This window comes from Vespa velutina, chromosome 16 (genome assembly GCF_912470025.1).
Source record: "Vespa velutina chromosome 16, iVesVel2.1, whole genome shotgun sequence".
NCBI lineage: Eukaryota > Metazoa > Arthropoda > Insecta > Hymenoptera > Vespidae > Vespa > Vespa velutina.
In genome coordinates, this window is record NC_062203.1 from 1,910,001 (window position 1) to 1,936,885 (window position 26,885).

The following is a 26,885-nucleotide window of genomic DNA, read 5'->3' on the forward strand; positions in this document are numbered from 1 at the left end:
AAGATTAAAAAAAAAAAAAAAAAAAAAACAAACAAATATATATACACGTAGACTACTACCACGCTACTACCGCGTATAATGCGTGAATTACTTTTCGTTTTAATTACTGTTTCTCGAGATAGATAGAGAAAGATAGAAAAAGAGAGAGAAAGAGACCACGATGATATTTCAAAAATATATATATAGAACAACGAGCTCACGATAGAAATATAAGTCGAAAAGATTCCCTGTTAATAGGAACGCATTGAAAATTCTGGGTCAAGTTATAACTACCCCTCGAGCATAATGAGAGAGATTGAGAGAAAAAAAAAAGAGGGAGGGTGGGAGGGAGGAATAGGTAGAATTATTTTTTTCCTTTGAAACTATTGAAATCTTTGGGAACGATAAAAGTTAAAAAGTCGTATGAAAGCAAGGTAGTTCGCAAAGATTTAGAAGTCTAATCTAGCGGCACTTGCTTCGTTAATGTCGAACTACTGCCGGACAGTTCGAAAGGACAAAAAGAAAAGGAAGAGAATGAGAAAGAGAAGGAAGAAGAACAAAAAAGAAAAAGAAGAAGAAGAAGAAAACCTTGTTTAAATCAAATTCCTCAATTTGCAAGAGAGAACTTTCCTTGAACATTCCACCTCCCTGCACCTCCTCCTCCTTCTTTCCTTTCACAATTCAAGTTCAGGTTAGTTAAAACAAATGTTAGTTCGTCCATTTCGTTAGATAACCATCCCGGTGACGTTAATTAAGCTTCGTTTAAATAATAACGAACCCGTGAGATTAACATAAACGATGAGTCATCATGCGATCGAACTCAACTCCGGTCCTTTATCGTCACGTTCGTCGTACATACGCTGGTACATATACAGGTATACGTACGTGGCCCGAAGCGAAAACGCAACTCTAACTCCTCTTTCCTCGTAGATATCGCCCTATGCCTCCTACCCCTTTCGATCCCTTTTATACCCTCTTCATTCCCCCTTCCCTTTCCCTTCCTATCTCCCACCATCCCTTTTACTACTATTACCACCACTACCTTATTCCATCGTTGTAGATCAACGTTTAAAGTAATTTCGTTTTATTTACAGAGCGGATCGTTAAAACGCATAACAATGAAAATCACACGACGGAATATATCCGCGTAAGGGTAGGTTTGTATATATATATATATATATGTATGTACGTATGTATGTGTATATGTATGTACGTACGTATGTACATATGTATGTACGTATGTATGTACGTGTGTATGCGTTAACAGGTTATCATGAAAACGAGCATTATAAGTGAATTATTGCGAGAACGAGCAGCCGAATAAAGGTATAATCCCTTCCATATTTTGTATACTACAAACGATTACGATCAAACGCAACGGAACTATTTAACGAATATTTTGCATGCCTCTGTTCGTAGTACGATAGAGATACGAGGGAAATGGTGGAGGAAGAGAAGAAGAGGGTAAGGGAGGTGGGTGGGTAAAGGGTAAACGTGGAAGTGAGGGCAGAGAGGTCGCGTTCAATAGAGGCAAGTATATAAACGATTCAACGAAAAGAGAGGAAAAAACAGAAAGAGAGAGAGAGAGAGAGAGAGAGAGGGAGAGAGAGAGAAAGAAAAAAAACAAGATTCATCGAGCCATAAAGTAGGATTTATCATGTTAAACTCTGCGTTGTATTCTCGCGGTGATCGTCGAACGTGTACAGCGTTAAGTGGCCGCACAAACGATGAGAGAAAGGTATAGGGAAAAGTTGGAAGGAGATGGAGGACTCGCGAGCGCTAAAGGAGACCAGATCTATCAGGCTATTGTCCGCAAGGCCGTAGAGAGCGTTCTTGCATATATGCAAACGAATCTATATATATATATATATATATATATATATATATATATATATATATATATATATATATACGTATAGATAAGTGTGTTTGCAATGGACAACAGCATACAGCGAACAACGCGAGCCAAGCGTTGCTGACTCACGAGTTATCGCCTATAAGGTACGTTATCCTGATAGTATCTCCTTTTCCTTCTGTCTGTCTGTATTTCTTTCTCTCTCTCTCACTCTCTCTCTCTCTCTCTCTCTCTCTCTCTCTCTCTCTCTCTCTCTCTCTCTCTCTCTCTCTCTCTCTCTTTCTGTCTTTTTTTCTTTTTCTATCTTTCTTTCTATAACTTGGTATCTCGTTGTTCGAGTAACTTGGTAACCGGTTAACCGATTCCGAAAACGGAACGACGCATTTGATCGCGAATAAATCTTACAGAGAGCCGGACGTAAAAATGAATTCTTCGTTGGCATAGATTTATGATTTTCTCGAGCAAGGATATCCGACTTCGACTAGACCTTTCTTTTTTTTTTTTTCCTTCTTCTTATTTTTTTTTCTTTCTCTCGAATTCCCTGCAGAGTTATTTATACATATATATAAATATATGTATGTACGTATAGATTGTATTTATTATAAATAGTGTATTAATAATGAATTGATACATGTGTAAAAATTAAAATTTTATATCAGCGTCTACTATATCTCGACGTTCCATCTATCGAATTATTTTATTATTTACGGCATATAAACTATCTGTCTTTTTATACGATCATAATAATTTTATCCTTGATTTGACTTTTAAATTATTCGTGTAAATCTTTTTATCGATAGTTAATGACATTATTTTCTGAATACATATTCGTATGTTATATTAGATATAGCATCATGTTTAAATTTTATATTAACGTTATTCAATGGTTTAATCCTTACTACCTAATTATTTACATCATTCACAGACTTCCTTTACCAGACATTTGTGGTTTAGTGTTCTCGAATGATATATATATACACATATATATATATATATATATATATGTGTGTGTGTATGGTGTGTGTGTGTATAATAATAATAATAATTTAAATGCTCGATATGTCTTCTCTGTGAAATAATTCATTCAAATTTAAGTACGGATCATTAGTAGTATTATTTCATGAGCCAACGGATAAAGAAGACGATACTCTAAAGAGTATCATCTTCTCTGTTCTCTTTTATATTCCAAGGAATAAGAATAAGGTCTCAGATTTTCCAGCTTAAGAAGCTTGAATGTCTCTCTCTCTCTCTCTCTCTCTCTCTCTCTCTCTCTCTCTCTCTCTCTCTCTCTCTCTCTCTCTCTCTCTCTCTCTCTCTGGATTGTCCCTCTTCACGAAAGAGCGGCTATTTCTTCTTGAACGAAAGCGGTAAGAAAGTGGTCGTAAGGTAAAAAGGCCTAGTGATTAGAAGCGAGACAAAGGAGTAGTAAGATGAGAAGATAGAAAGACAGAGAGATACAGAGATAGAGAAAGAAAGAAAGAGAGAAAGAGAGAGAGAGAGAGAGAGAGAGAGAGAGAGAGAGAGAGAGAGAGAGAGTTAGAAAAGCAGTGACTACGAAAGGTAGTAGGTAAGAACCAAAAAGAAGCTTCGTCGTTGTCGAGTTGAGAGAAGAGAGAGAAAGAGCTTCAAGAGAAAGAGAAAGATATAGGACAGAGAAAGACAGAGAGAGAGAGAAAGAGATAGAGATAGAGAGAGAGAGAATCGCTTCCTCCGCACAAATTATTGTAATTTGCATCGGTTAACTCCGTAATTACTTGGGGTTACAGGTTAAAGGGCTATTACCGTCTCCTCGCGGGCGCAATACCGCGGCCGGAGCAGACCTAAGGGCTTTCTCCTTTCCACCTTTAAGCACGATCAACACCTGCCTTTTCGCTGATGGCCACGTGTCTTCTCAAAAAACGAGTATGTCCAATTCCGAAAGAACGAGTAATAGCCTCTGGCTTCTTGCCGAACGAGATAGGAAGGAATGAAAGTTCGGAGAAACGTCGGAACTTATTCTTACCGATAGGGAAGGAAGTAGGAACTATTAGATCTGTCGAAAAGTTTCGTCCATTAGATTGAGTTTTTAACTTCTAAGGACGAATCATTTTATAGTTTGAGAAAAAAATAATATAATATAATATAATATAATATAATATAATAAAATAAAATAAAATAAAATAAAATAAAATAAAATAAATAAAAATGCGAAACGTTTGTAATATTAATCGAAATTAAATATTAATAAATTAATAAATAAATAAGTGCATATATATACATATATATATATATATATATATATATATATATATATATATGTATGTATGTATGTATGTATCTATGTGTACTGATTTGTCTGAAAAAGTTCTATCGAACTTTTTCCATTTTTGCATCAGACACAATATCGAAATCGATCGTTATATTTAAAAAAATGAAATTTCTAAAGACTCGGTCAAATGCCTCGTTTAATTATGTATAAAATTATTAAGTTTTTATAATATCTCTTTACATATACTCCTTATATAAATGATTTTATATCTATATAAAAAGAGAATCGTACACATACTGTCTGAAGATGGATCCCAATATTTTTTTTTTTTTTTTTTTTTTTTTTTTTTTTTTTTTCACTTAAAAAAAATGAATAAATCCTTTTGTCGATAGATCTAATAAATACGATACATTCACAAATCTAAGATTAACAAAATGGTTCTTACGATATCGAACGACATCTGTCAGATTGTTGCTAAGGATTTGTAAGAAGATTCGAAGATGGGGTTTCTGAAGACTTTTTGGTGACTTTTGCTTTGCAAAGCAAATTCTACGGAAACTGATATATCGTATGGTTCGCACCCGGCTACCCGGAAACGGTAATAACTCATGGTGGTCGTGCGGTTAACGGAACGGCATTAAAGATTCCTGACTTACGGCGATTCTCGCGCCATGCTACTCTCGCTGCTTGCTTCTAAAGCGGCCTCGTGTATAATATCACCGTTATAGGAGCTTTCTCGTTGATACGAAGCTTTGAATCTCTTTCGGATAAAATTCGAGGTCAAAGTGATCCGATAAAGGATACGACGAAATCGAATCCTCGAGGAGAGAAAAATTTGATTTGTATTTAACGATACCATAGAAAATAGATACCTGATATGGCGTCAGGTTGACTTAAAAAAAAAAAAAAAAAAAAAAAAAAAAAAAAAAAAAAAAAGAAAAATAAGAAAAGAAAAGAAGAAAGTCGACGAGCGCGATACTTTTTTTTTTCTCTTTTTTCTTTTCTTTTCTTTTTTTTTTTTATATCATTAATGAAAGAAGACATCGTGGAATCTATAAATATAATTATTTTATAATTATAATAAATATATTAATTATTCGATTAACTCATCAGATTTCTCGGCTTTCTCGTTCCCTTCGAAATTAATATATCTTTATTATCATTTTCAAGATGATAACATAATAATCGAAAAGTATTTCTTGGAGAAACGCAGAGACTTTATTATGCATACATGCATATACGTTGTCGAGTTATTATTTTCAATTTTGGAAAAAAAAAAAAAAAAAAAAAAAAAAAAAAAAAAAAAAAAAAAAAAACTAAACAAAAACAAAAACAAATTTACACAAGAGAAATCGATTTATTAGAAAGGGATAAAAGGAGTCAAAGAAAAATTTGAAAACTCTCTCTCTCTCTCTCTCTTTCTCTTAATGTTTCTCTTTTTCTCTTTTTCTATTTGCACGAACGAACTCAGAGGACGCAGCCCCGTTACTTCCCTTTTGGAATAACGGCCAAAGATCCGCCTATAAGAGAAACGCGTTTCAATGCGATCTCTTGATTCGCACGAACCGTTTTATTCTTGGCCTGAAGGAATCGTGCCATGCTAGCTAGGTAGATACATACAATCCTTTAAGTATGTTACGTGTAGCTGTACACGTGTGATCGAACGCAAGAACGTGACGTGCGCTAATGCGACTGCCATTGCTCTCAGACCAAACGATTTTTCTCTTTTACTTTCGTCGTGTTAACTTTTAACCTCTTGATATAATCCTTTCAAAATATTACGAATATCTACTTTAACAAGAAAAATACAATTTTTTAAATTATTACCTAGCAATACCGAATAGTTCGAACGCGTATATATATATATATATATATATATATATATATAAAAATATACGGATATATAAATCTTCATTCGTACCTAAACGAAAGCTATGTGATATAACATAAAAAAAAAAACATTGACTCGAATATAAATTAATATAACAAAATTTTTACTCCACTTTTATCAGACTAAATCGAAGAAATTAAAAATTAGAAAAACATACATACATACATATCCATAGATAAATGGATAACATAATTATGGATCTAAGGATTTATAATTATGTTGACATTACGAAGAATTAATAAAAAGAAAAGTCGAAGGAATATCTTACATCATAATCGAGATTATATTCGTTGTATGTATTAATAAGAAGATTAAAGAGAAAAACAAAAATAAAAAGAAAGAAAGAAAGAAAGAAAGAGAAAGAAAAAGAGAGAAAAAAATTATCTTGGAAAAAAAAGGGAAGAAAAAAGAGAGGAAAAAAAAAAAACAGTCAAGGGGAAGCAGTTGGGATCGATCGAGTTTTCGTTGGCCTTCGTGTAGAAAGGCTTCGATGATTCTATGTAGTCGTCGGTCGGCGCAGGAAGAAAGGACGAAAGGGCAGGGAAGGAAGAGGGTGGCACAACACTCGGTAAGGCCGAGGGTAATGCGCGCTCCCGTCTGCGCCATTAGCGTTGCAATTAAACATGTTTATTACCTGGCAGCGGTAATGCAGCCGGGCGAGTCCTTAATGTTACCTAGATAGCAGGGGCATACATTGCGTGCCAGGAGGCTGGTCGGACTCGACGAGGGAATTCTAGCCGCTATAATGCGTCTGCTTAAGCCGCCAGCAGTAGGTGGTGTGTGCGCAGCAAGTATCGGCACGCGAACGTTCACGTGCGTGTGCGTGCGAGTTGTTTCACGCACGCGCTCTCTATCCCTCTTTCCTTTCTCTCTCTTTCTTTCTTTCATTTGAGAAGGAAAGAAGTTGAAAAAGGACGAAGAGAGATAGAGCTCGAAATAATGTTCGTTTCCTTGCGAGACGAAAAAACTCTACCTCATTAGTCATTTTGTCCATTTCTTTTTTGTTCATTTTCCCTCTTCTCTCTCTCTCTCTCTCTCTCTCTCTCTCTCTCTCTCTCTTTCTCATCAAAACGCATAACGTAACGCGAGTATAATGCACTTTAAGTACCACCAAGATAACGACCAGTAAATAAACGCTTCGCATACTGTCCAAGAGTCACGTTTCTTGCGAGCATGGAATACCTTAAGAACACGTTCTTTCTTTCTCTCTCTCTCTCTCTCTCTCTCTCTCTCTCTCTCTTTCTCTATCTCTGTCTCTGTCTCTGTCTCTCTCTCTCTCTTTTCTTTCTTTTTCTTTTCCTTCCTTTTCTTTTTTCCTTATATTTCTTTTCCCTTCTTTTTTCTCTTCTCTTCCTTTTTTTATTATCCTTACGTGAAATTATATAAAAATAAGGATCCCCGCGGGAGATAAAAATAATCAATACCACCGTCTTTTCTGTTTCACAAATTACAAGATATATATGTAATTATCCTTTCGTACCAACTAGTTTCAAGAAATAAAATTCTTTAATTATGTATTATAATTTATTTACGTGAATTATGTAATAAGTTTTATATATATATAGCTCGTATTAAAAATCATTTCCATGGGGACTTCTTAATCGAATCAAATCGATATACGAAATAACTTTACGATCATTATATATATATATATATAAACATATATATACACATATATATAGATATATATACACATATATGTATACATTCATGTATATCCTTTTTTTCTTCCCTAAAGAATGCAATCTCAAATCTGGATCTCAAGATCGATAAAGATGTTGAACGGACGTAAGAAGAAAATAACATCGGTGACGTTCGATATGCATCGTGATCGATTAATACGTCTCGTTGAGAGATACATATGTGCGAGAGATACGCAATTAGCGATATACTCGAGTTACACGAAGGGTGGTCTGTCGGTCGTTCTGAATCCAACTAGCAGAGTGACATTAATAAAGGTGTATATTTCATCGGAGAACATCGTTAGTTTGGTGTCCTGGACAGCCAAAGAAAATAGGCGTCCAGTGATCGGTCCATGGCCACAAATTCTTTCTCCTTCACTTTCACCTCCATCTCCTTTTCCATCTCCATCTACAACTCCTTCCTTCTCTCCTTCTTCTTCCTCCTCCAATATCCTTCTCTTTCTTCGTTACTGGACAGGATGGTAAAATACGAAGAGGGATTTCCCCATGGCAAGGATTTCATGGGATTTAACGTTTCTCCATGGTAAAGGAAGAGTAGAATGGAGGAAGAGAAAAGTCGGCATCGTGCCGACCGCTGTCTTGGAACTTCTCGAAGACGAGGGTCCACGATTCTCGGCGTGTAGATGCTTAGCTTGGATATTTGCGAGAGGTAACCATGCTCTTCTCTCTTCCCTTCGGATTTTCGGATATAAGGGTTGCTGTTGCTATTCCTGTTACTACTACTGCTACTACTACTACTACTACTACTACTACTACTACCACTGCTAGTGGCTGCTGCTGCTTCTGCTACTGCTACTTCATGTTGCCCTTCTGACGTCGAATCGTTTCTCCTTCACCCTTACGACCAACCTTCGCTATCCGCTATTAGTAAGACACGAAAGTTTTCTCTCATCCATCCATCGACGAATTTCTCTCTCTCTCTCTCTCTCTCTCTCTCTCTCTCTTTCTCTCTCTCTCTCTCTTTCTCTCTCTCTCTCTCTCCCTCTCTCTCTCTCTCTCTCTTTCTTTTTCATGCGAAAGTAGAAGACCCAGAATTATTAATAGACTCCAAGAAGTATAAATTTCTTCCTCTAACATCAAATTTCACAATTTCAAAGAATTTCGTATCTTTTACCAGAAATTATGTCGTCATTAAAACGGATAACTCTCGAGATTTCACGAAAAATATCCCCATGAACAATGGCATTCATTTTTCTCGAAACATAAATTATTCGCGATCATCTATAAAAAAAATTCCCTACCGTTACGACAGTCATTTCCCTTTGGAAAGATTAAAAAAAAAAAAGAAGATAAAAGAAAAGAAGAAAAAAAAAAAAGAAAGAAAAAAACGAAAAAGAAAGAAGAAGAGAAAAAGGGGGAAAAAAAAAGAAGGAAATATCAATCTTTTCACTACGCCCTCCTTCTCAATCCTCGCCTCGTCTCTCCCCCCCCCCCCGCCCACCCGCCCGCCCCTATTCTTTCACCATAATTTCTACGAATAAGAACAATTTTATTGGATGGTTTTTGGATATTTTATGGAAACAGGTTCGAGCGGCATGCTCGGAAAAGGGAGAGAACCATAGCGTTTAGACGGAACGGGTTGGAAAAGTGACGACGTGAAAGGAGTGGAACAAAGACAGACAGATACACACACAGAGAAAGAGAAAGAGAAAGAGAGAAGGGGGTTGATAGTGAAAGGGAGAGAAAACGGAAGGTACAATAAAGCGAAACGTTGGCGAGAAGAGGAAAGAGCTTCGCCCGGAGGATAGATAGGTATATCGATTGAACATTCGCGCTCAAATATTTAAACGCTATTACCCTCGGTCCGCGGCTCGTACTGTTATATACGACGATACGAGAACGCAGAGGGAAAAGGGAGGGGAAAAATGTGGTAGAAAGAGGGAGGAAGAGAGTAGGAGCATTGAGACGGTGGTCTAGTCTGTGCCTGAAGTCCTGTGTTCTATCGGACGATGTCAGTGGTGTGCTCATTGTCCTGTGTTGACCACCGCGACATTTCTTTTTAGTTCGCGTCGATGCGACGCTCTTTTGCTTAATTATTCAACTGTACATCGACAGAAATTTCTTTTTATTTATTTATTTATTTATATGTTAACTGACAGAAAGAAAAAAAAAGAAAAAAAACAATGAAAAAACTTCGAGAGAAAGTTGTGAATGATCGAATGAGAGCAATTTACAATAATATCGTAAAATTATTACGCTACGTTGTTATTTCTTCTTTCTTACTTTGTGTCTTTCTCTTCTCATTTTTTTTTTTTTTTTTGCAAACTTTATTAATCCTACGTATGATCTAATTGTCAGCAGGTATTATTTAACATTCTGTAAGCGGAATTATTATTTTTATATTGTTTTATTCTTCCACATAATCTATCCTTATATTTACGTAGAAATTAACTTCGTTCAATAGAATCGTTATTATTTTATATCGATCATATATTACATATTGTATTATTAATATTAGTAGATATTTATTATTGAAATAAACGGAATTACTATTACTTTATTATTATTAATGGATTTTAATTATTTCGACGGAATTATTACAATAATATATATATATACTTCATATCGTATTGTTACTTTACACATTTTCTTTTTTCCTTTATCTACTTATCTCTTCGATATCATTGTCATGAAAGGGTATATTACTTTTGAATGAAATTTGTATTTCATTATTATTATTATTATTATTATTATTAATAATAATAATATTATTATTATTAATTGCGAATAAGTAAATATATTACTTTACTTTATATTTCTATTTTATTAGATGATTGAGAAGAATCATGAACGACGAGTTAGACGAGTCTCAGACGTTTTAAGGTATTAAAGAACTCTCCGGTTCCCGTTCGATCCTAATTAATTCGCACTTTTCCGGCTTCGATTAAACCCGCGAAATGTTCTGCGTAATATGAAAGTGTGCGAAACTAGATGAGAGAAAAGGTGAGGGGGGTGGGGGAAGAAGGGAAGGGTGAACAAATATACCTTGTAATTGTTCGCAAGCGTTAAATGGAACGACGACTTTTATTAATTCTGAACACACGTAGAAACCTACGTACAATTCATTTCGAGCATAAACAATACGTGATCTTAATGTTCTTTTATATGTCGATATAATTCTCATATACGATGTATTAAAAAAAAAAAAAATGTATAGAGTTATTTAATTTTTCACGAATTCTCGATAAAAGCGGATTGATCGTAGCGAAGCTACGATGATATTTCGTTCCGAGAATGATTGTATAATAGATTTGGATCATATCGCCTACGAAGAAGATTACATTTATTCTGACGAATACGCGTGTCGATTAATCGTTTATCGAAAGGATTCGTGAGTGAAAGATAAATTAACCGGATTAACAAGATTACGCTTTATCCGACAACTAAAACTTTCAACATCGGTACCGTTGCAATAACGAAAAGGCGCATCAGTCGTGTGGCCTGATGGTTTACATCGATCGTTTTCTCTCCCCCCCCCCCCTCTCTCTCTCTCTCTCTGTGCGTGTGTGTGTATGTGTGCGCGTGTGTCTCCCTGTCCTTTTCTCTCCTACGTAGCTACATTACCGATAACCACGAGAGGACGAGCTTAGGAATGTAAAGCCGCTTGGCCATTTCAAGTAGAATGTTTCCTTTGTCCTCCCGTCTATTCTATCCTCGCAAAGCGTACAATTTGAGGAGCGATTCCGGTCGTTGATACGGACGATGCAATCTCCATCGAAAAGGGAAGAGGGGGAATGGTTGAAGTAAGAGGAGAACGAGGTGGATGAGTACTCATCGTACGATATCATCGACGATCGAAAGACTTTCTAAGAAACGAAAAGATCGATCTATCGATCGAGAAATCTACCCTTGCGCATCACTTTCCAACCACCAATGTGTTGAAAGAGACGAAGGAACTACCAAACGAAAGAGAGTGAGAGAAAAGAAAAAAGAAAAAAAAGAAAGAAAGATGATAGCACTAACTTGAGAGGAACGAAGGAACGAACGAATGAACGAAGGAAGGAAGGAAGGAAGGAAGGAAGGAAGAAAAAAATAAAAAAGGCACGGAGGGTGGTGAAGTGTGATCGATGACGCACGGATTATCAAGCGGCGTGCAACCTCTTCCGCTCGCTCGACTCGTCGTCGAGGACTACTTTACCTCGTACTACCACCCCTTAACGTTTTCCACGAACCCAAGATCAATTCACAAAGTGTACCGAACAACCGACAACCATTATACGATCGAATCGGTGCACATAGGGTCATTCCTGATATATAAATATATCATTTTTTTTTATACAGCAACGTGTCCATTCTGATTTGATATGAAATATATGATATATATGATGAGGGTGTGTGTATGTGTATATATGTGTCGTATATTTATCTTTAAATCTCAAATAAACATACGTAAAAAGGATTTTCCCAAATATTAAATTACAACTGTTTGAACGGCACAATAATTATAGCTTTGAACGGATATTGTATTCGATCGAAATATATTACAAATTTTTTTTTCTCCTTTTGTATCTCCTTTTATTTATTTATTTATTTTTTCTTTCTTTTTTTTTTGCCCTTTTTTTTTTTTAATTTTATCGAAAAAGATCAAACTTCTGAAGAAAAAAATGTAAGCTCGAACGAGCGTGATTATTTAATAACAATTTTGTTTTATTTTTACGGGTAAAAAAAAAAAAAAAAAAAAAAAGAAAAAAAAAAAAAAAAAAAAGACAGAAAGGAGGAAAAAAATTGTGCATCACGCGTAAACTCTGGGAAACATTGAAAAAATCTGAAAAAATTACAATGGGTTTCGTTGATTTTCTCTTCGAATATACAGGTTTTTCCTATTTTTTTTTGTTTTTTTTTGTTTTTTTTGTTTTTTTTGTTTTTTTTTTTTTTAATGTGTGAGTATTCTATAAACAAAACCGTGACAAGAGATTAAATGTGAGCGTGTATGTGTACGCGTATATGAAATACGTATGTCATGTATTTTTTCACATACCTGGTAATTGCACACACAGAACTGAACGACCTCGATTGATTATGAGCACTAATAAATGTTATTGCGCTGTTTCGAGTAATTTTTAGAAGAAAAACGTAAATTGCGATATTAAAAAATTTTTTTCGCATATCTATATGAAACATTTATAACTACGATAATTTATTTATTTATTTATTTCTGTCTCTCTCTCTCTCTCTCTCTCTCTCTCTCTCCCCCCGCGATCTTTTAAAAATCCTTTTACGACTATTAATTCTGAATAACATATTTTATTTAGAGGGAAAAGAAAAAAACATTTTTAAATAAATCGAATGGACTATTTGAATGCAGATTAAATCGATTGTAAATAATTTATAAAACGAAAAAAAAAAGAAAAAAAAAAAAAAAGAACAATACTTTAATTCCGTAAAAATAACTGGCCAATAAATAATGGCCAATAGATAATAAAACGAACATATTATTATACGTATGTTATAAAAATGACTTTTAATCTTTCCGTAAAAATATCAACCAATTCTCCTACCCAGAAAGGATTTTCTCAAGTAACGTCTTAACTCGAAACTAGACTTTGTCGAATTCAAAGTCGAATACGATCGAAAAATCGATCCGCTTTGGGTCGTCGAGTAGCTTCTATTTACGTCTCACGTTAGAAACGATACGTGCTTGTCAGCAAAGAGGTAAAGGGGAGGCAAGAGGAGAATTGCCCCAATCGAGATTCGCTTTTCCGTACGTCGATCTACCAAATGCATTTTTCACCTATCAGGTTACCATTTCGAGGGAAGTCCGTCTCGTCTATATATTTTCTCTCTGGTAAAAAAAAAAAAAAAAGAAAAAAAAAAGAGAGAGAGAGAAAAAGAAAAGAAAGGAAAAGAAACGAAGAAAGAATACGAAATAATAAGTTAAAATAAAATAAAATAAAATAAAATAAAATAAAATAAAATAAAAATAAAATTGATAAAAAAAATAAATAAAGATAGAAATATCGATTTAAAGGTTAATCATCGAGATGAAAAATATACAAGTCGTCGTTATCTCTCTTTGACGAAGAACCATCTGGATCGGATATATTTTAAAGGCCACGTGGGACACGATGACGAAGCCTGGTGCGTGCGCGCGCGCTTGTGCACACACACATACACACACACACACACACACACACACACACACACACTTAAGTATGCATCATATTCGTAAGAACAGTTTTAAAAAAGAGAAAAAAAAAGAAAAGGAATAAAGAGACATGAGGTAGGTAGGTAGGTAGGTAGGTAGGTAGGTAGGTAGGTAAGTATGTATGTAAGTAAGTGAATTAGTACATGACTCACCGGTGTAGTATAAGGTTGACAAGCGAGTCTGATGCCGTCATGCCTGAGCTTCTCTTGCAGTAGCATCCTAAGTTGCATTCGAGGGATCCTGACGAGTTCAGCCTTCCCTTCTTCGTATTCATCCGCGAACTTTGTCAATTCTTGACCACCGCTCGAAGAACTAGCAGTTGGTGATGCCCTTTGTACATCCTTGTCGCTCGGTGGTCTTTCCGACGATGTTCTAGACGATTTTGAGCTAACATTATCGCAAAGACACTCGTTAGTTTCTTCTAACGTGAAATAAACGCTGGCTGCTCCCTCCTCCCTTAATGTCTTCACAGATTGTAATAAACGTGCACGGTGTGTTTGATTGAAAACACCGATAGCATCTAAATCGGGATCGCCGATTTGCTTGCATATTTCAAGATCGTCATAGCCATTGTCAATGAACGATTCGGAATATTGGCCGAGATGGAGCGAACGCAACCACTCGACCACAATGTTGCTAGCCATCGTCATGTTTCTTCTATTCTCTTCTATGTACGTATGGTATATTTCCTTTTAAATAATATTTCACGTTTACTTATCCGGAGTTTGTCCTTCAATTTCTTGTCTCTTCGTTCTTTTATCCTTCTCTCTCTCTCTCTCTCTCTCTCGCTCTTTCTTTCTTTCTCTCTCGTGTATGTCTTTCTTTCTCTCTTTCTCTCTCTCTCTCTCTCTCTCTCTCTGTCTCTCTCTTTCTCGGTTTATACTTAACTTTTATATGACCTCGTGTTTCGCATCATTTTCAAAGAACCGTTTTTCTCTTATCTATTCTACTTGTTTACAACAAACGTATTTATATGGTTACACGTAACGTTCATACATGTACATATATATATATATATATATATATATATATACATATATATATATATATACACTGGTAGGAACGTGCGTCGAATTATATTTATAAAAATCGAGCTGTTTTGTTTTTCTATTTTGCGGCGTTTCTACCGCCCTGCGTCCTTCTCTCTTTCTCAGTACAAGGCGTGTAATAGCGACTCTCTACAGGTGTTGTCGTCGCAGCCCACCGTCGCGACGCCGCTGGGTCGATTCCACGGTCTCTCGCGATGATATAAAAAAAAAACAAAAGGGAAAAGCGTCGATCGCGTCGTGGCTCGCTTTTGTCGTTTGAAACGCGTAGTACTACGTAAACGACAAGAGAGAAAGAGAAAGAGAGAGAGAGAGAGAGAGAGAGAGAGAGAGAGAGAGAGAGAGAGAGACCGACCGACCGACCGATCAAAGTAAAAGAAAACAAAAAAATGAGAAAGGAATCAAAAAAGAGAGAAAGAGAGACAGAGATAGATAGAGAGAGAGAGAGAGAGAGATTGAAAAACAAAAAAAAATAAAATAAATAAAATAAAAGAAGAAGAGAAAAATGTCTAAGAGTTAACGATCGATATTTAATTTTTTTCAGAATAAAAAATACGCAAGATAAATCGATCCTCGTGGCATATAAAGAGTATATTCGACGAGGTTTCGCGACGAGTTAAATCGTTTTGATGAAAGACAAAGACGTGAAAAAGGAGGAACGAGGAGGATGAGAATGAGGATGAGGACGAGGACGAGAACGAGGACGAGGACGAAGGTAGTAGGGTAAAAGGTAGATAGGTAGAAGGTAGGTAGATCAGAGGTAGGTGGTTCGAATTTTTGAGGTCGAAGCAGCAACGCAAGTCGGCAGGGCCGAGTAGCCGAGGACCGGTTAGAGTGCTCGACGTCCTCGCGGCATTGCAAGCTCACGCGTCTCGACGACGAGGACGACGACGAGAAAGAGAAGGCGGAGGAGGAGGTGGAGGTGGAGTAGGAGAAGGAGAAAGAAGAAGGAGTAGGGTAAAGAAGAGAAGCGGCGTTGAGGAACGCGAGGAAGCCAAGAAGAGAATTTTTTTCTTCGAACCGGCTCCCTTTCTCCTTAGACTCGCGAATCTCTTTTCTACCTTTCGTCGTTGCTTTCACTTTGCGCGTCAAATCGAAAAAAAGAGAGAGAGAGAGAGAGAGAGAGAGAGAGAGAGAGAGAGAGAGAGAGAATATAGAGAAAGGGAATCTGGGAAAAGAGATAGAAAAAAGAGAGAAAGAGACAACAATAACAATTAACAGACGTTCGGTTGTCTACTACGGCAGCGACGACGGCCGCACGTTGACCTTCCTAGCGTGAGAGAGTGAGAGAGAGAAAGAGAGAGAGAGAGAGAGAGAGACGCCTACCGAGAAAGAGAAAAACGATATCCTTTGGACGGAGCGCGCTCGGTTCTCGTCGTCGAAACTATTCCTTGCCTTGGTGACGGGGAAACCAAGGTCACTGACAGGACGACGAAGAAGAAGAAGAAGAAGAAAGGACGCGAGAGCTTCTTTTGCTCGATCACCCTTTTACCTTCCTCTCCTTCTTTTTCTTTTTCTTTTCCTTCTTCTTCTTCTTCTTCTTCTTCTTCTTCTCTTTCCCCCACCTTTTTCTTCTTCTTCTTCTTCTCCTTCTTTTTCTTCTTCGTAACGTAAACTTTTTATTTTCCTCTCTATTATTATTCTTCTTTTATTTCTTCCTCTTTCTTCTTTGTTTCCTTCTCTCTTTTCTCCCCTCCGCACAACCGATGAGAACAGCGACGAGGTCACGCGGTCGCGTAGTAGAACGTTCACCGACGATCACGAGACAACGACACGACGACTACGACAACGACAATGACGACGACGACGACGACGACGACAACGACAATAACGACGACGACGACGACGACGACGACGACGACGACGACGAAGAAAAAAGAATATACACGACACACCGTCTACCGTTTTCTATTGGTCTCGTTTCTTCTTCTCTATTTCGAAATATTTCTTTTCGAAATATATATATATATATATGTATATATGTATATATATATATTTTTTTTTTTGTCGAAGTAACACCACAAAAAAGCACGAAAAAACGTTGACGAGACTAGGCTCGCCCCGGCGCTCTCATAATCGCGAGATCGGGGAAGGCGTCATCCTCGCGCACGACGACGAAGGGACACGCGTGACGCGCACCAAACGACGCTCTACGACGCTCTTCGACGCTACCGCGACGCGGCACACGGCTCGACTGCTCGCGGACACTCGCCAGAGGGAGCGTCGCTCGACTGCGCGTACTCTGCTATCCCCACCACCGGGACACACCGGCCGGCTCCTATCCCCACCACTATCATCGAGTCTACGACTACATCGCGCGATCGACGGAAGATATCATCGTTCCTTCTTCTTTTCTCCTTCTCCTTCTTCTTCTTCTTTCTCTTCTTCTTCATCTTCTTCTTCTGCTTCTTCTTCTTCATCTTCTTCTTCTTCTTCTTCTTCTTCTTCTTCTATTTCTTCATCGCTTTAACTTCTTTGGTCAGCGCCAACGACCTATCATACCTTAATATTTCATACGATGATTTTTTTTTTAAATCTACAAGAAAAAAGAAAAACAAAAAAAAAGGAAAGAAAAAAGAAAGAGAGAGAGAGAGAGAGAGAGCACAATCTTTCATTCCCTTCTCTTTATATCCTATTTAAAGAATTTAATCCTAGATAAATAAATATATAGATAGATAGATAGTAAACGAATATGAAAGGACGTTATTTGCATATAATGTAAATGTATCTTATATAAGTCGATAAAAAATTTGCATGATTTCGATCGACGATATTATATATATTTCGTATACTTCAATGATGTTATTTATATATTTCGTATCGTTCGAATAATTATACTCCGATAATTACGAACTATATATAAAGTAGGAATGTTTTCTTTTCTTTTTTTTTCCTTCCACCACTTCATTTTCGTATAAAAGAAATCGCATGATCTTGATGTTGAATGTATAGATATATGTACTTACGTACGAGCTGGGAACAACGATTCGTATGTTTAGTACGACCCGTAAGAGTAGAAGGAGGAACCATAAAAATCGTATGCCCGTAGGAGGTACTTATGCAAAGTAATGCGCGGAGGCGAGGCGCGATGTTTATGCGAAGAAAAGGTAGTATATACGTAAACTCTTCGTTCTCTGATGGAAAAGTTCGATGCTCTAACGTACATACGTACGCGCGTGTGTGTGTGTGTGTTACATACATATAACACTGAGAGAGAGAGAGAGAGAGAGAGAGAGAGAGAGAGAGAGAGAGAGAGAGAGAGAGAGAGAGAGAAAGAGAAAGAGGAACGTATGTCCATCGCTTCGTTCAAATTAATCAAATCGATAGAAGTCAGAAACGAGTGTCCGACTCATCGAGACGGACAAAATTAATCGAACGATTCGTCGTCGACGTGGCCAGGACTCGTTCGTCCCTCCTCCGTCCATCTCATCGTGACACCAGGGAGTGACAACTGCCTCTCGATAACGCGACGTGACGTCGCGTGCCACGGACGCGAAGGACCCTCTCGATGCTATTCTCGCTATTTCCTCGCTTTGATCGAGTAATTTGCTTTCCCCGGATAACGCCGGAGAGGTGTACGAGAGGGTAGTACGGCATCCCTCTCTCTCCGTCTATCTATCTATCTATCTATCTATCTATCTATCTATTTATCTATCTATCTCTATCTATCTCTCTCATTGACTCATTCACTCATTCACTCTAGAAAGGTTAGGACGTGGATGAGGAGGAAACGAGGAAATCGTCGATACCGCGGATCCGTCCGTTCTCTGTAATACGGCAAATTACTCGGAGTGACGTATACGTTATCGATCATTGTATTTCAAACGGCCTTTGTCGCTGTTATCATTCCCGCTCGATGAGAGTCGCAATCGAGATCTCTGCGTGACGATGCGAACGCGCGTAATTCGATGCCTCTGATATCTTTTTTCGAGGAATCCGCGTAATCTCGCGGTAAAGTCCATATAGCTCGGATCAATTCGAGCTTCTATACTCTTTTTCTCTATCTCTTTTGTTTCACTTCGCTTTAACCGACGATCTGATCGGTTCTTTTTTTTTCGTTTTTTTTTTTTTTTTTTTTTTTTTTTTTTTTTTTTTGGTTTTCTTTTTCTCGAACGTGATATATTGTATTTTTCAAGGATTAAAGTAACGCTTAACTATGTTATCTTGCGATATTCATTGCGAATTTCTTTCGAAGCGATTACATATCCTTTTGTAAAATTTTAAAAGTGAAAAGAAAAGAGAGAAAGGAAAGAACGTAAAAGAGAAATGGCAAAAAAGCAAAAAAAAAAAAAAGAGGAAAAGTAATTACTCTCTTTCATTTCATTCTTATACTATTTTCTTCGTATAATAATATCCGTTTTTTATCTTTGTCCGACGAAGAAACGGTGTAAATTTTAATCGATTGTCCGTACACGCGACGTTTGATCTTTCGATTTCTGTAGAAACGTCGTTTTTGAAGTTTACGATCACGGTGACATCGCGTTTACGGGCACGTTTTACCGTCGCAAAACAAGCAATAAAGTGTGACGCGACCTTCGACGGAGCGACGTCGCGGCGCCTAGGATGCCGCGACCGGAGTTACGCCAATGACTGCCGAAAAAGTTTCTTCTTCTTCTTCTTCTTCTTCTTCATTTACTTCTACTTCTACTTCTACTTCTTTTTCTTTTTCTTTTTCTTTTTCTAATTCTTCTTTTTGAAATCTTTTGCGAAAGTAAACACTCAACTAAGATTGATTTTCGATTTGCATCGAACACTCATGGCTCATGACAAAAGACGTCAATGTGTTATCTTTTTATAAAATGCTTACATACACGTGTATATATATATATATATATATATATATATATATATTTTTTTTTTTTTTGAAACGATCTTATCTAAAAGGAAAAAGAAAGATAGAAGGAAAGGAAGGAAGATCTCATCGTCGTTAGGCGAACCGCCTTTATTTCGCATCGTTAACGCTTTACGGTTGTGTTGCGAGCCAACTTCGTCTCGACCGGTCTTGTCGTCACAATTTTTCACCTTCCTTCCGCTACATTACTTACTCGGACGCGCGAGAACGCCACCGGACTCTGGATTTATCGTTCTACGTATATTTCATCGAAAGTTACGCCAGGCAACTGACCTATTTTCTTTTTTTCCCTTTTATTTTTCCATTTCTTTTTCTTTTTCATTTTTCTCTTTTTTTCTCTCTTTTTTCGTTTTTTTTTTCTTCTTTTCCTTTTTCACCAAAAGGCGAATAAACGTCCAGAGAACCTCGTCTCTCTCTCTCTCTCTCTCTCTCTCTCTCTGTTTTTCTTTCTCTTTTTCTCCTTCACCCTCGTGTTTTCTTCTTTAGCGTTATACATAATATAATATCGCGCGTATAGGAGAACGCAAGCGGCACGATCGTACGTTTCGTTGCAAAGGCGTCAGCCTTTGGAAATAAACAGCGACGATAAATATTCCGCGAAATCGCTTTCCCTTCCCCACCTCACTCTAGCCCATCCCATCCCATGAGTTCACCTCACCTCACCTCACCCACATCGTAGTTGTGGCAACCGGTAGTACTACCCGTTGGCTTACTTTTACACAACACCATAGAGCAACGAAGTCTCGGGGTCTCTTTCCCCCCAATTTTACCCCTCATTCCTAACTTTCCTTAGCGTTTCCGGAATCCCGAAGCCGCGTGAGCATCGCGGCATTCGGTGTAATTAAACCTTAGGGAGGAGTGGACCTCTAGCAAATAAATTTTCAATGTCCGTAAATCCTTCGTACGTACGAACGAACGCTTATAATTAGCTCGGTGCTTTGTAATCGTTATGTAGAAATTTTCCTCTGTTTTTTTTTTTTCTTCATCTCTTTACTATTTTAATATACGCAATATACGTATATAAGATGGCATCTTTATCATTACTGACTTATAATCAGTTATTTAGCCATTTGAGAAGTAATACTTTCCGAAAGGGAAAACTTTCGATTTGTTCATTTTATAATTAGTTAATTTCTTTTCTTTTTTTTTTTTTTTTTTTTTACAATGATCTCGATGAATCGACAGATATGTAAGATCAAATGAATTTTGACAAGGAAAGTTTGTTAAAGTGAAATATATATATATATACATATTATTTTTTTTTCTTTTTTTCTTTCTCTAACCCACAATAAAATTCTCCGGTTTTGTATGGTCTTTTGGGGATCGATTAGAGACGCTAGATTGAAAGTCTGTACGAGACAAGGTTACAAAAGCAAAACTAAAATTCAATGAAAAAGTAACGTCTTATTTCTTCTTCTTCTTTTTCCTTTTATCTTTTCTCTTGCCCTCATCTAGACCGTACACACACACACACACACACACACACACATACATACATACACACACACAAGGATACAAGACACCGTTAGCAAAATTCCTTTCTCTTTGAGTCAGCTGGTGGCATCCCTCTTTTGACAATAATGTTCGGATGAAATACTCTATGGTGCGACATTGGATACGAGTAGGATGCTTTTAACGATCCTGTGTAATCCACAATGTAGACAAAAGAAATATGTTACATGGACGAAAGATGGAGAAAACTGTGCATAAAGGATCGTTCCGGTGGCATACGCGGAAGAGAACTTTGTTTAATCCAAAAAGGTCGAGGTAGTGAGAGAGAGAGAGAGAGAGAGAGAGAGAGAGAGAGAGAGAGAGAGTCGTAAAACGTAGGTGTGCGTGACTGTTACCTCTAAGAAAATCTACGTGGTCGGTAGACGAGTTTTAGAGACCAGCGCGTGCACGCTGTTCCCTTCACGTTCGACACGCGTCTAAGGTCGAGCATGTAATTCCGAATGGATACGAAGGTGGGTTGGGTGGGATGGGGTAAGGCAAGAGTATAAGGGGATAGAGAGTATGGGGTATGGGGTTGTGGGGTATGGGGTATAGTAGAGTCTTGGTAAGGTCGAGGCACGTACGTTCTCTACGAGCGTACGGATGCCATTACGAGGGCGACACTGGGCAATCGAAAAAGTACTACTCCGCGTCGTGGTCACGTTCCTTACTTCGTAGTCCTTTATACGCTTGAGAATGTTCGCTATGCACCACTTTCTTATCTGACACAAGACAGGTGAATGATTAAGGTTTTCTAGATATATACTACACTTTATATATAGTATAAGTACTCGAGTTCTTTGTTCTGTTTCTTTTTTCTTCCTTTTTTATTTTATTTCTTTTCTTTCTTTCTCTCTCTCTCTCTCTCTCTCTCTCTCTCTCTCTCTCTCTCTTTCTCAAATGTTACAATTTATTTGTTCGATTATAAACGATCGTACGATTAAATAAAAGTAAGAAAGAATGTCGTCGAGGTAGTTCGAAAAATATAACATATGTTTGTATGTATGTATGTATGTACGTACATTCATATCGATTCTTTGAATTTATCATCTTTTCTAAACAACAAAACTCATAATCGGATACAAAACGATGGAAATCTCAAGCCGTAAGTAATACTCCCAAAATGGAAATATCACTCCCAAGCGAGTTGAGTTATTTCAAAGTAATCCGTGACGGCGATAATAACGGTAGTTTCACGTGGACGATAGCACGGCCACAGTCGAAAAAAGAAAAGCATTTCTTGGCAGAGACGTTGAAAGTTATTTTGCAATTTAAAGTTCTCTCCTTCTTCTTCCCTCTCCCTCACTTTTTTCTTCTTATATATATATATATCCTATATCGAGTTTCTATTTTTTTTTATACAAAATTCTCTGTATTTCATTGGTTTATGTAGCACCATACGCTTACTTTCACGCCTTTGCGTTATCGCAGCTATCTCTGTCTTTCTCTCTCTTTCTCTCTCTCTCTCTCTCTCTCTCTCTCTCTCTTTCCTTCAAGGTGAAACACGTGCCAAGAAGTTCTATCGATTTCTATCGGTAAGCGGCACACCTGTAAGTAGATATCTTACGATGTTTCTATAACTTCGATATATTCGTTCTTAAAAAGGATCTGCATCGATTTACGTCGACACTTTGACGATTCACGTATCGAATCTCGTTTACATCTAAATCGATTGAAAAGAGATAGATCGTATTAATTGACGGTCTGACTTTGACTCTACTTTTTTCTACTTTTATAAGAACTTCTTTGAGGGAATTGGATAAGAATATCCTTCGCTATCTTGAGATGAGGAAGAATCGAATGAACTTGAAGAGTGACTATCAACGTGAAATTCTGTATTCTGAACACCGTAGGATGTACTCGGAAGATTATAGGATGAGCTTGGAGCATCGTAGGATGCACTTGGAGGATTGTAAGATGAACTCGGAACACCATAGGATGCACTCGGAGAAGTGTAAGATGAGCTCGGAGCACCGTAAGATGTACTTGGAACATCATAGGACGAGCTCGGAGCACCGTAGGACGAGCTCGGAGCACCGTAGGACGAGCTCGGAGCACCGTAGGATGAGCTCGGAATACCGTAGGACGAGCTCGGAGCACCGTAAGATGTACTTGGTGGACCGTATGAAGTACTAGTATCACTGTGTTGGAACGAATGGTCAAGATTGGAATGTTCCAAAGAAGATCCGCTACCGTGGGTCGACTGATGGATCGGTATGTAAGAATTACTAGGAATATTACCAATGGGTTTATGAGGCAATGGAGAAGCAGAATGAATATGAGAATGTTCGTGATGTGAGTTGACTTTAGGAGGTTTAGGGAACGATGCAGGTACAGGTATAGGATCAGAAATTTTAATGGGATGAGAAACGTAGACTGGAACTGGACGATCAGCCGGGACAGGATAAGGCTTCTCGACGACGATTGGAACTAGATGCGGAACAGGAACTTTCACCGGACGTTTCACTTCGACTGGGACGTAGTGCGGAATTGGTACTGGAACGTTACGATAAACCGGTACTGGTTTTGGCACCGGTACGGGCACTTTGACGACGTGGTTCACTACGTTCTGTGACATACTATGCCGTTGTCCATGGTCATAGCCATGCCCGTAGCCGTTACCGTGGCTCAAGCCTAAGCCGTGCGAGTATTCACCCAAAACTATTCCGCCTCCGTGTCTATGTCCGTACCCGTGCTCGTGTCCGTGCCCATGTCCGTGTCCGTGTCCGTAATCGAAGCCGTGATCGCTTCCATGCTCGTGTCCAATGTGTCCGTGAACGACGGACGTAAAACCGCCAGCGTATACAGAGCCGTGTTGCTGCGGGTGATAGAAGCCACGCTTGGCGAGCTTTTTCACAGGAAGGCTCGCATCTACCAGCACAACGGATACGAGGAACAATGAAAGCTGCAAGTGGAAAGTTCGTTCGTTCAGTGATACTGTGACATCGATCGCTCTCTGTATTATCCTAAAACGTTATTTTTATCGTACAAATATCGATGCTTATTTTCCAATGTTTCCACATTGATATTTCCCTTTGAATAGGATTTCAAATAGGATCAATACAACAATTACGAGGTTTCGATTTTTCGATCGAAGGATTCAAATTACGAGATATATACTGAGTCCTATAGAATTTCGTTACTCACTAGGAACGCTCTCATGTTGCACGTGCTACGAGGAGTACCGCTCGAATGTTACTCGGTGTCAACGATTTACCGGTTTTTATATAGTATTGCCGCACGATTGCTACTTTCACTGGATTCTAGATATTACATACCCTCTGAACTGAACCAAATTATTATGTATTACCTTGACCACCAAACTTCTTTAAAGATTTAATTAGATAGTCGTAAAGTGATTCTCTCACACGGTCGAATGTTATTTTATTTGAGAAATAACGATTTCTTATTTGCTTTCACGAATTTATATATCGTTAACAGATCTCCATATTTTCTTTTTTTTTTTCTTTTTTTTTTTTTTTTTTTTTTAGTATGCTTGGGATAACCATGTCAAACGACCTATCATTAATATTTATATTTCTTATAATTCCTTATAGCTCGACATCTAATTTTAAAAAAAACTGTTTTATAAAATACATTCACAGTTAACGTTATCGTTCTTTTTTTCGAAATCTGTATGAAAAAGAAAGTCAATCGAAATTTTTTTTCATTATTATTTATTATTATAGATTAACATTATAGAAATATATACATATATATATATACATACATATACATTTCTTTTTTATGCGATCGCAAATAAATTCTTTACATTTTACATTTTTCATTCCGTTTCGCGTCTCTTTTAGGATCAAACTTTCATCGTTGAATTATTTCTAAAAATTAATAAATAATATCGATTAATTATTTAAGGTAACTATATTGTATTTCTTTTTTTTTACGACAAAAGTACGTATGAATTTTGAAGATCGTATCGTAAGATACATAGAAGGATAAATGTTAAGTTAAATTTATTGGACAGATATAACAGTTCTGGCTGAAAAAAAAAAAGAAAAAAAAAGGAGAAGATTTCTAGGTACGATCAGATTTCTCGCGACATTCTTTGGATCTGCGAGGTAACGCTGTACATAACAAGGGCAATCGATCTATCGCCCTTCTCGATATTTCGTAAACGTCATTTCCACGTGCCAGGATTGCCTCGATCGTTCGAACGTTTTCCCAATTTACAGGAGCGTATAAAATAGAAATATTTTACGATCGCGATCCCCCGTCGCTTCTCTAACTTGTTACCTGCTTCGTGTTATACATTCGAATCGGTGTATTCTACTGGAACGAATATGAGTTTACGTACTTCGCGATTCTATTTTGTCAGTCAGGAGAATCCACGATGAATGAACATAGAATAGTTGTGAAGGAAACGAGATCGGTTGAAGATTATTTTCGACATATAGAGATAGTTCCTTGAGATTGAATATCGTTGAAAAATAAAAGAGATAGACTTTCATGCTCGATCGATTTTAATGTAAAACGAAGGGATAGTATCGAACGAACGAACGAACGAACTAACGATCGATCGATCGGTACGAACGAACGATGGACATTTTCTTTAAAATTCTATTAATATAATAGATACCAGATATAGATATCGTTTTTGAGAAATCGATAACGCTCGAAGATTTCCATACGGATAACTGATATTCGGATAATCGGAAAGGCATCGTATCGCATGGTTGGATAGAAAAGCGCGAGATTTATCGAACGATTCGCCTATAGCTGATGTTCTAGCGCAATGGCACGTATGTAATAAATACAACTGCAAGCCAGATATGAGGTACACGTCCGAAAATCGATACGAGCCAATTTTCTTTCTCTGTGTTATCGGAGCCGCCGGCTTCGATATGAAAGTCACAAAATGTATCTGCCGCGCGCTCTGTGCGTTAGAACGTAACGGTCTCCGTTATTACGTTCGACCTTTAATCGTTCTCGGTGTTACTTTATAACGTCGCGCGCTTGGCGAACGTTGCATCGGATATATCCTCTTCCATCGTGACACAACAAGTTCATTGTGAATGTATAATAAATAAGTCCTTCCTGTTTTATGCATGAATTCAGAATATCGTTTCGGACTGCTTTACTTTGCCACGCGGGGAACAAATTCTTCGAGTACACTTTATAAGAACGCGTTCTTTATTTACCATAAAATATCCTTCTTCTTCTTCTTCTTCTTTTTCTTCATCTGCGAAGAGAATTAAGTAGGAGAGCGCCGGAGCTTTACCAAAAAGATCATTTGAAGATTAAAGGAAACTGGATGTAAAACTTTTACGATGTGTCAGAAATGTGTCAGCTGAGAAACTAAAGAGAAAAATAAAAATACATATACTTTTTCGTTCTATGTATAATCCTTTTTTCGAATTAATTCATATCTATGTGTTTCTCAACGAGTCAACAACACCATTCACGCGATACATCAAAATCTTCATTCTCGTCTCGTTGTAGATATTTACGAATAAACATTTCGACTAATGAGATTCGATTAATCAAGAGGAACAACTTTCATCGACGAAAACAAACAACGATTTTATCATACTTTAAATAATTTCAAATGAAAAACGATGATTATCTATCGTCATTGACGTATTATAAAGATATTGAAAATAACGAATACGTTGGAATTACTTTCGAAATGAATAGAACTATATCGATTTGTCGTTTGA

General features: G+C 37.4%; 2 protein-coding genes across 6 annotated transcripts in view; both read right to left on the bottom strand.

Annotated features, from left to right (window-relative positions):
* Positions 1-17,078, bottom strand: part of LOC124954840 — a 220,068-nt gene extending 202,990 nt beyond the window's left edge. For 3 of the 5 annotated variants that reach the window (XM_047508385.1, XM_047508383.1, XM_047508380.1), the window contains exons 1-2: positions 16,194-16,422; positions 13,974-14,510 (exon numbers count right to left, since the gene is read on the bottom strand). In XM_047508385.1, the coding sequence (XP_047364341.1) occupies positions 13,974-14,471 (498 nt within the window). In that variant the 5' untranslated portion in view covers positions 14,472-14,510; positions 16,194-16,422. The other 2 variants (XM_047508382.1, XM_047508381.1) reach the window with 2 other exon arrangements.
* A 5,864-nt stretch (positions 17,079-22,942) lies between these two features.
* On the bottom strand, positions 22,943-24,390 carry LOC124954867 (extensin-1-like). Its single transcript, XM_047508459.1, has 2 exons — positions 24,358-24,390; positions 22,943-24,115 (listed from the first exon to the last, which is right to left on the bottom strand). Exons 1-2 carry the CDS (start codon positions 24,370-24,372, stop codon positions 22,943-22,945), a joined length of 1,188 nt encoding a protein of 395 aa, XP_047364415.1. The 5' UTR covers positions 24,373-24,390.
* Positions 24,391-26,885: the final 2,495 nt, after the last annotated feature.